Below are 11,352 nucleotides of genomic sequence, written 5' to 3'. Positions count from 1 at the left end.
TCAGCCTGTAAAGTGAATTACCATCATTACCGCCACTATTCGCGTGAGGATCGATAAGGCAGGTGGTTTATCAGAGGAAATGATGGCATGGAGCGTTTCATCCTTTCTCCTTATCATCCGGACACTGCACATTGCAAAAGAATTTACACACTGATTGTCCTGTCAGAACTCTGATATCTTGATGGAAAGATTTTGACGACGCTGGCGTTTCTAAACTATGAATCTTTCGTTGTTTTCATTAATTATTTCATTGTGGATTTACTTTCTTTGTAGATGTAGATTTAATTCTATTCTGCTCTAACTTTATAATGTGTTAAGAAAACAAAACAACAAACAAAGTCAGCCATTTCAACAAGGAGTTGAGCTGACATTCTCTAAAGTTTAATGAACTTTTTTAATGTGGATTCTGTGGAAACAGTGTAGAACTCGGCTAGACTGCTGGTTTACAGGCATGCGCACAAGAAGTGCGGGAGGTGGAGGGTGTTTAGGGGCGGGTTGGGTATATAATACTTCTCTCAGAGAACTTTTGCCTGTCGCCTGATTTTGGGACAGCTCCACACAACATCCTAACACCATCTAGGGGACTTAATCCGACCTTCACTACCAAATACAACAGCACAGCATTTTTTCACGTTGTCATGGAGGACCAACTAAAACATCATTCTGTTTGCCATACCTGCTCGAGAACAGACAGTTTCGTAAATAAGGTAAAGAAAATCTTTTAAGAACCTTGGACATATTTGGAGACAATTGCTTTCGTGCTGTTCTCTTGAATAGAAAACAAACCAATAAAAAGAGAAGCTTTATAGAAACTGTTGAGTCGCATCATAAAAATCTGAAACTGGCACGGTCGATAAACTAAGGAGATTTAAAACAGTGTTCCTTTGCTGAAGCGGTTCGCGTAATGAAATGGATGTTTTTGACATTCTTAACAATTACCAGATCATCTTGACAGCGCTAAACTGCAGAATGTGCACAATGAAGAATTCAAGTTATTAACTTTATTTCTGTAAAACACCTTACAATCTTTCTGTATTATGAAAAGCGACTGCGAATATATATATATATATATATATATATATATATATATATATATATATATATATATATATATATATATATATATATATATAAAAGACTTGACATTACGTTCTGGATACGCGCACACTAGAAAGAATGTTGCACGAGGGGGCGACAGCACTTTAAATGACTTGGATTTAAGGAAACTATATGCTGAGTTGAAAGGAATGAGATAGCTTGGTAGATTGAGAAGTCTTGCAACTTGTTGAACGTTGTGTAAGAATGTAAAGGACAAGATAAAGCCTTTCGACTTGGATAAGCAATTCATCTTTAAGCCGAAAATTAAAAAGTCGATGCATGAATGTGTAATGAAGATTTACAATGCCTGATTTAATAAGATGGACGAACTAATGACATGCCTAATGCATGACGTTAGGGATAGATGATCAACAGGTCTCTCTAGAATAATACTTGATATTGTTTTGTGTGAAAAATTACATTCATAACTACAAAAAGTATTTTAATTCAGTTTACTTATAAATTTTAGTTTCTTGTTTGTTTTATGAATAGCAAGATTGCAACCTTATTAATTGTGCATTAAGCTGAAGATTGCTAAGCAGATATTTAGACACATTTTTATTTATTTTTATTCAAACCTGAAAAGGCGTGCATATAATTGCAAATGTGCATTGAGTACACTGGCAAATTGTCTGTTGTGAACAACAGTGCATTATGTATAGACCGTAAAGGCATGCTTCTCCATACTGTAAATTGACCATGTAATCAAGCAGATAAGTGAGGAGTCAATTTCCATGCATTCACACATGGAAGTATTGCATTACTAAAGTCAACATCTTAAGAATTCTAATTATACTTATGGAAGGAGGAATATGCATTATGTTCAGCATTTAAGATAAATAAAGAGACAAGATTTGTCCATTAAAAATAAAATGCAAACTCTCTAAACTGAACTAACTAAAGCATGTCATCTTTGCAGGTCATAAAGATGTTCTGGTCCATACGGATGCCAATATGCATACTGTTTTTAACCCTGTCTGCCTTCGAAGTTGCTTCAGCTGAAACGTTATGTGGCGGAGAGCTGGTGGACGCTCTACAGTTTGTGTGTGAAGACAGAGGCTTCTATTTCAGTACGTACACTTCTCAGCATTTTCTTTGCTTTTGCTTAGGAGTCCTGCCAATTGCATGTCACGAATGACCTAGGTTACGACCAAAGTCTCGGCAGATTGTGCTGACTGGGCGCATTCTCTTGCGATATCTGTGATTGCATATGAAAGGGATGCTAAATGAGCCACAATGGCCTGGTTGTTTACTTGCACATTCCGTCAGGGAAAGTAATAGTACCCAAGTGGCATTCCATTCACCTCTCCAGAAATGTTCCCAGGCTACACTCAATTGAAAAAAAAAGAGTTGTTTGTCCTTTTACATGGCTGGATGGAATGGAGACAGCTTCATTACTATTTTAGCGTAACAGATACTAACCAATACGTTCGCACTATTTCAAAGCAGCGCCTGCCGACCGTGCAATCCTAATACATCTGTTGGATGTGCACCGCTCACATGCACGGAGGGGGTCGAGAGCACAACTTTTTAAATATTTGTCGTCTTCCTCACGCCAGCACTGACAAACAGACAAGGCCTTTGTGTTCTTTTGGCCACAGAAGCCTAACTACCCCGAAAGATCATTATCCAATTTGGGCCAGCACAGATTTCCCCCCTCCGTCCACCACTTCTACTCTTGTTCAATGTTTCCCATCCTATAATCAAGAACTCCCTTTCAGATCAGTGTGACTATGAGAAGCACAAATCGTTCACATATTATTTGACTGAAAATCAATTGTTCCTTCCTTTTCCCGGTCTAGCTCATGCACACCCCCCCCCCCATTACTGTGTCCTGTATCTTCGCTCTTTCATGCCAAGTCTGTTCTTCTACCCCTCCCCCTTCCTCTCTTTCATGCACTCTTTATCTCTGCTGAGCTGGCAAAGGACAAGGTCAAAGGATATCCACCATTTACTCATCTAAACAGAAGCGAAGACTTTTGCCCTTCAACTCTTTCGTTGCCTTATTCGTAGTCTTTCGTTCCTGGGAATGTGGTTCCTAGTGAATTCTTCGAAACAGATTTCGAGCAGCTCAATTAGACGGCATAACAAGATCAGTCCAGGCGAGAAAACAAATAAACAGACTCCATTTTATGCCACCGATTCTGGCTTTATTATACACCACAGATGCATCCCAATCAAAACATAATGAATTGATAATGAAATCTGCCTCTACAATGGAATCAGGTCACTGTAGCTTGATTTACATTGACTTGCTTGCAGGGTTTGTTAAATATGTTTGCATGCTTGATAGTGACAGCTTCAGCCAAATGTCTTTTTTCTTGGTAATAGCACTCAAACTAGCTGGTTTGTTGGTCTTAAATGGTTAAATGCATGTGCTCAGCTGGATTCTCTGGTAAATATCATCATCTTAAACCAGTCTGTGCCAGTTACCAGACTTTTCAGGCTGGATCATTAGTTACTCAGGTAAACAATAGCTTGGCCAGGCAGTTTAGGCTTGTTTGGTCAGGCTTTTTAAAGTAGAGTTAACTGGTCAGCCAGCTTGTCTTCTTTCCTGACTTGTTGACAAAAGCGCAGTGTCATCTGATCAAGCAGGGGTACCAGCAAACCAATTTATACTAGTATCAAATTATAGATTAGACTATTAAAATGATCTGTCATTTACTCAACCTTCATGTACTTCCAAGCCTTAACACAACATATATTTAAGGAATTTTGAGGAAAACCTTTTGTCCATAGGACAAAAAATGGGGTCCAAACAACATTGGTCTCCACTAGGTTTCACTACATGAATAAAAACTTGTTTTCAGCAACAAGAGGGTGATGGAAATTATGACAGAATTTTCATTTTTGTGTGGATATTTTCCATAAGCAAAAGGTGTTATTCTCTGATGTGGACAGAATAATATTATTGTCCATGAACTCATGATTTCCATCTGTTTCCCCCGCAGGTCGACCAACTAGTAGGTCAAACAGTCGACGTTCTCAAAATCGTGGGATTGTGGAGGAGTGTTGTTTTAGTAGTTGCAACCTTGCTCTGCTAGAACAGTACTGCGCTAAACCTGCCAAGTCAGAGAGGGACGTTTCAGCCACATCGCTGCAGGTCATTCCAGTGATGCCCGCATTAAAACAGGTATGTTGTCCGTGGGAAACAACAAAAACATCACACCTCACCGTCATGATTTTCCTTTGCTTTCTGCTGAACTCGTACATAATGTCATGTGGGTTTTACGAAAACAGTTAGCTAGAGGAAGGAACTTGTAAGCAAGTATTGTCCTAAACTGCTGACAAAGTGGAAAATGAGATAATAGAAGTGAGAGGTCACATACAGTTTGAAATTTTCCTTTAGATTACATCAAAACGCTTACAAAACATCTCTCAAAATGGCCTGATTGTTGAGTTAGTGCTTAAGCAATGGAGACTTTGAATTAAAGCAATTTATTGCATATGTTGGTAACACTTCATTTTGATAGTCCCTGAGTATTAGTAGACTGTTAGTAGACTGTCAGCTTAATATCTGCTGATACTGCTTCTTTAACATTTAACCGACTCCGCTCTTAGAAATAAAGGGTACGCGAGCTGTCACTATGGTGGTACCTTTTCAAAAGGTACAAATTTGTACCTAAAAGGTACATATTAGTACACCAAGGGTACATATTAGTACCTAAAAATCACAAAAGTGTTCCTCTTAAAAATTTTAGGCACTAATATGTACTTTTAAGGTACCAATATGTACCCTTTAAGTACAAACGTGTACCTTTTGAAAAGGTACCACCTCAATGACAGCTTGCATATCTTTATTTCTGAGAGTGTATAAGAAACTTCACAAGTATTTCAACTTACACTAATCCTTACCTAACAGTCTACTTATAATCTAATGAGAGTTAGTTGGCATGTAGATGCATTGTAACCTAAATTCAACAAATGGACCATTAAAAAAAAATATGACCCATATGTTTAAGTAATCAAAATCAAAACAAGAAAACCGTTTGGAATAACAGGTATTCCTCAGGGTTTTGTCTTGGTGGTTTAAAGTTTTGGGGTGTTTTCAGCAAAATATCTAATAAAACTGTGACGATTTGGACTCATTTTCTAACTCTACATTTTTTTTTTTTTTGTAACAGGAGGTCCCAAGAAAACATGTGACCGTCAAATATTCCAAATATGATGTGTGGCAAAGAAAGGCTGCTCAGAGGCTACGGAGGGGCATCCCTGCCATCTTGCGGGCCAAGAAGTTCAGGCGGCAGGCGGAGAGAATCAAGGCCCAGGAGCAACTGCTCCACCACAGGCCTCTCATCACGCTTCCCAGCAAGCTGCCTCCCATCCTTCTTCCCACAGAAAACTACGTTAGCCACAAGTGAAAAGACAGGATCGTTTGCACAGAGTTGATAAAAAAGACTGAGGGATCAAAAGCTTTTTTGTCTCTGACGTCATTTCTGTGGCAGTCCTCAACAACCCTTCTTCCTACCCCACCAAACCTGCTCACATGCTCTTCCAGTTTCTATTCTTACTGTTTCGTTCACCAACAAAAAGGCACATCGTAAACGAGAGGAATTCAGGTGAAGAAGCAAAGAAAAGAGCGAAGCAGTCGTGGAACGTCTTGCCAGGACATCAGAGAGCGCGAGGAACAGCGAAAGCTAGCATGAAAGAACCCATTCCACTGCATTCTCCCAAGACAAAAGTATTTCTCTTTTAGTCCTTTTACATATTAGTTTGCACCTGTAACTATAAAGGGACATCCACACTGTAAGGAATTGTTGTAAAATTAGATTCCTGTTCCAGCACCTTGTAATCACAAATGAAAAGCAGAAGAAGCGTCTGCGAATTGCACATCGCCACGGATTACGTCAAAGTTCTTGTTAAGTAAATAAAAAAGGCACTATTTTTTTATGGACTATGAACGTGTAGCTCAAAAAATGTCATGGTGCTAGCTTTGGGAAAGGACTCAGAGGAGAAGGGTTTGAAAAGCACGTTTTTTTTTTTCCTTTGAGACTTTATTAAGCTTTCCGTTTTAAGGAAAGCGTGACTTTCGAAAGGGTAATCATGAGCATATTGGCGGCGAGGGAGATCGCTGCATGCAGACGTGTATGTAAGACACGCGATGTATGCTTTGGGTCCCACGCTGCCATAGCGAAAAAGGAAGGAGCAGTGTGGGGACGCTGGAGGGATCATGTTCAAGCGCCTGGACGTGGGGAACTCAAGCGTGGCTGCACAAAACCCCTGCTTTGCACTGCAGGAAGAGAGACATTGTGACCTTGAAAAAGTGGGATGTTTGTATTTTCTATGTTATTTTTTTTCGTGAAAATGCTTCAAGGAAAAAAAAAGAAAAAAAGGAGGAAAAAAAAGCCCAGTTTCTGGTACCGTGACATTCTTGTTGCAAAATAGGCTTGTGTTTTTGTAACGTTATTTTACAGTTCTGAAGAAAAAAAAAAGGCACAAATATCAATTCAAAGGGAAAAAACGCAATAATGTCAACTAACATATATTTTTAACGTTTATCCGTAGTATTCACATGCTTTTGCCTGAAAACAAATACTTGAATATATATAAATATATATATGAATTAAATATAAAAATATATATTGTAATTAGTTTCCAGGGACATCATGTACTATTCTTTTAGTCTGAGCTGTATCTTGCGTAATGAGCCGCCAAGCTTCTTTTTGTTTGTTTGTTTGTTAAAGTACAAATATGGGCACTGTATAAAGGCATTATTTATTTTGTTATAAAATTATATATATATATTAAATCGGTCCAAATACAGTAATATACATAGCACTGATGCTCAACTGACGGATTTTATTTGATGTGCTCTCCCCCGTTTTACATGTAAATGCTTTTTTGTAGATGCTTTGTACCAAAAAATATTTCCTTTTCTCCTTTTGGTTAGCCACTGAGCTATTTTAAAATCAATATTTTAACAGCAGCTGTAGCCTGGATCGCTTAGGCATGTTGTAATACAAAAATAGGCACATACTCAGAAGACTCTCTCTCTCTCTCCCTCCTGCATGGCTTTTTAATCTGCCAAATGGATTTCTCTTTATATAAAATAAATAAATAAAAACAAATAAAAAACAAAAACATACAAAAATAAAACCCTGCATTTAACTTTTCTGCATAAAACTGGTCTCAATTGAAGTGTTCACAAACCACTACAGTTTAAGACACTTTACTGCCATTTTCACTGTTGTATCATCGGTCTGGGGTAGGCAGCAACTGAGAGCCATGTTTTGAGGGTCGAGAAGAGCCTGCGCTAGGATGAAGGTGTTGTCCCTGGTTCAATGTTTTCCTTTGTTGCTGAGCAGCTGTAAGGCAGAGTAAAAACAAACCCATTATGGCGATGCCACAAAGAATGAACTGTTCATACATCCTCTCAATCTCACCATCTTCTAATAACATGCCCTAAATCCTCTTATTTCCTTTGGGTTGGGGTGGTTTTCTCAAGTCCTCCATGTATCTTCATCTCAGTTGTTGAAGGGCTACCGTACTTAGTTACCCTAATACTCAGGAAATATCAATGGAATTACCCAACGCAAGGCCATTTTTTGGATGTTTATTTTATTTAAAGGTCATAAAATGTTACTATAGTATTGCTTAGTACCTAAAGGTCTAAGTGCCTCCCCCTCTCTGCCTTGATAATCCATCCTATTTATCTGATTCATATCAGTTGTGATGAAGCAGTGCAATTATTTTAATTATTCTCATTATTTTTTATTATTCAAGCATCCCAACTGCCATTTTTTTTCTACGATGTTATTCTTGCAAGCACTGCGTTAACTGTTTGTTCTTTCCGAACTGGTTATTTAACTTTCTGTGCGAAAGAACCATGCTTTTGCGCTCAAAATGAAGGGATCTTTCTGACTTTCTTTGGCAACGGTTTAATATCAGTAGCCCACACAGCCTGTGTGTATTTTTAATTGATTTAACCTCTGCACGCTAGAAAATACGTCCGAAAATGCACAATCCATGTACTTTCATTTTTAATATCAATAAAAAACATTTTATCGAACATGTTTCAGTCATGTGCGAGTGTGTTTTCATTGCTGGGTTACACTGTAAATGATTTAGTAGGCGTTGAGGCCTACGCTGTGTTTTCTTTTTTGCTGCTTTTAGCATCTTTTCTGCTCTGGCTCATCTGCAGAAAGTAAAAGTGTGTCAACGGAAGAAAAGGCACTATAATGCCACCAAACCTGGGAGCAGATTAGTGATAATACTTATGTGTTGTTTTTAACATCAAAAACAACAGATTCTCAAATATTTCAGATTCTCATTTAACATGTTTTCTAAACTGAAACCAAGTGTGGTAGTGCAACAGGATAATGTTGTTAGATTGTTTTGTAAACCAACAATGCTGTGTGTAAACAATTTTTAACCATTTTATTTTAACAATTATTATTTAAAACAGTAAAAACATGGTCAACCGTTTGGTAGAGCGGCAGTCAAATGGTTAACGTGACATTTTAAATCAAATGTAAAGCATAATCTTTGTGATTTCCCATTTAAAACATGATTTATTTCATCCACCATGAGCACTAGTAGTTGTAATTTAGGGTAAGGGTCACATAATGTTTACTTAGTGCTCCTATGAGTCATGGATAATTAGTTCAACCTTAAATTTGTATTACTTTTACGTGCTCTTTAATGTCGCAGCTAATGACTTCTTCATCAACAAATCATCATCTGCCCACAGTTCTTACAGCAACAGATGAACACATCACACTATTGAACACATTTACTTTCAACTTACTGTCCTATTAGTGGCAGACGTATCAAAATAGTTATGTTAACTACTACAGATGATCCTATTCTCCTGCAATCTTCAGGATAAAAGGCATATTAGGAATGACTCTTAGTTGATCAGATTTTACCTCTCAGGTGAGCCATTTAAGTTGTCTTGATGTCCACCACAGATAGCAGGGTGCCTCAGGGCTCAGGTCTTTTTCACTATTTACAAATCACATGGATTTGTTATTTAGTAACGTGTTTTTTTTTTTTCCTATCACTGCTGACACTCAATTTCACCTCACACTCTCGCTTGGTTATCTGACATTAGATGCTCAAATTTCAGCAGGTCTGACAGACATTTCTTGTTAAATGAGGGACCCTCACTTTCAACTCAACCTTGTCAAGACAGAGCTGCTGATCCAGAATTTGTCAGCAAGTGTACACTACGGTCAATTTAGTTCATCCAATTCACCTATACCGCATTTCTTTGGACTGTGGGGGAAACCAGAGTACCTGGAGGAAACCCAACACATGAAGAACATGCTAACACCTCACAGAAATGCCAACTGGCATATATATATATATATATATATATATATATATATATATATATATATATATATATATATATATATATATATATATATATATATATATATATATATATACACACACACACACACACACACACACACACACACACACACACACACATATATATATAGTAATATATTTCTTTGTTTACTTTCTTTTTTTAGTAGTCTTTTTATAGTATATGTCCATAACTTGAAATTGTGTATCAGTCTAGAATTTTATTCCTGTTCAAAAAATGTAATCCAAGCCTAATTCCTACCCCTAAATCTATCCCTAACTCTAAATGAATAATAATAATAATATAAGAAGAACCTAACCTTGACATGAATTGTAAACTGATTGTCAAATCTGAAAAAAGGTCGCTGGTTCGAGTCCCTGGTGAGTTGGAATCTCTGTGTGGAGTTTGCTTGTTCTCCCTGTGTTAGTGTAACGCCCCATTCACACAGGGCGTCAGCTTCAACGCTTCCCATTCACTTTGAATGGGTGAAATCAGGCGTTGCCGAACTGCATTGTGGATCCATCAGCACCACTTCAGAGGCGTTGCTCGCTGCATAAGTTGGGACTTGCTCAACTTTTCAAGCGATGACCGAAGCGTCAGCCAATCAGATCGCTGCATGCAAATACACCAGCTCAGACAGTGGCCTATTGTTGACTAATTTCATTGGCTGATGCTGCTATGACGATCGCGTCAACCCCAACTTCAGACACGCCCTTATACAAGCGTTGACGCTGAAGTCCCGTGTGAATGGAGCGTAACGGATGCCAGCTAGTGAGTGCTGTGCAGGTAAACCTCACTCCTCTGACCTCTAACGCCCCATTCACATGGGTGTCAGCGTCAACGCTTCCCATTCAATCTGAATAGGTGACGTCAGGCGATGCTGAACTGCATTGTGGATCCGTGGGGGCCGCTTTAGAGGCGTTGCTCGCTGCAGAAGTTGGGACTAGCTCAACTTTTCAAGCGCAGACGGAAGCGTCAGCCAATCATGTCGCTGTATGCAAATACACCAGCTAGACAGTGGCCTATTGCTGACTGAATTTCATTGGCTGACGCTTCTATGATGATCGCTTCAGCACCCAACTTCAAACACACCTTCAGCCAAGCGTTGACGCTGAAGCCCTGTGTGAATGGGGCGTAAAGGTGCTCTAGTGAAAGATGCTAAAGGCCATGGTCTTTAGCCTCCTTGTTAGACCAAACGACTCCTGTATGGAAGGTTGCTGGTTCGATCCCAGGTCGAAGTGGGTTGGGTGGTGTAGGACCAGCAGGGTTACATTGGTGCCGTGTCCCGAATGGGAGTGAGGTTTAGAGGGTTGAGTGTAACGGAGGCCAGCTAATGAGTGCTGTGCAGGTAAACCTTCCTCCTCTGACCTCTTAGGCTGCATTTACACTGCAGATCTTGGTGGTCAATTCTGATTTTGTTACTGTACTGTTTTTTTTGCTGACCTGCTCACATCATCTTTTAAAAGTGACTCGTATCAGAGCATCTGCATTTACACAGCATACGGCAAAGATGCCATGACCAGGAAAAAAAGAACGGGACGTCATTTGCTTTGGTTATTAATGATGCGCGACTCGCATTGACAGGTGAAAATCCGATCTACCTGCTTACACTGCAGACACGAGAACACAGATCCGATTCATATCGGGTAAATTTCCACATATGAACAAAACCTGAATCTGATTTGAATAAATCGGAATCCATGTGATTTGTTCCTGCTTACACGTACATGGGCCATATCTGATCTGTGCCACATGGGAGGAATAAATCGGAATTGAGTCACTTGAAGAGTGCAGTGTAAATGTGGCCTGAAGGTGCTCTAGCAACAGAGGCCATGGTTTTTTGCCTTCTTGTTAGAGCAACCGACTCCCATGCGGAAGATTTGATCCCAGCTAAGAGTGGGTTAGATGGTGTAGGACTGACGGGGTTACATTTGCAT

The 11,352-nt window shown here is 39.1% G+C and overlaps 1 protein-coding gene across 1 annotated transcript; it reads left to right on the top strand.

Moving 5' to 3' along the window:
- Positions 1 to 549: 549 nt before the first annotated feature.
- Positions 550 to 8,113, top strand: igf2b (insulin-like growth factor 2b). The gene is given in 4 exon segments (NM_001001815.1): positions 550 to 707; positions 2,018 to 2,168; positions 4,050 to 4,231; positions 5,223 to 8,113. Coding segments are annotated over 4 exon segments (639 nt in total). The 5' UTR covers positions 550 to 638; the 3' UTR covers positions 5,460 to 8,113.
- Positions 8,114 to 11,352: the final 3,239 nt, after the last annotated feature.

This window comes from Danio rerio, chromosome 25 (assembly GCF_049306965.1).
Source record: "Danio rerio strain Tuebingen ecotype United States chromosome 25, GRCz12tu, whole genome shotgun sequence".
NCBI classification, from domain to species: Eukaryota; Metazoa; Chordata; class Actinopteri; order Cypriniformes; family Danionidae; genus Danio; species Danio rerio.
This window is presented reverse-complemented; position numbering and strand designations above follow the sequence as displayed.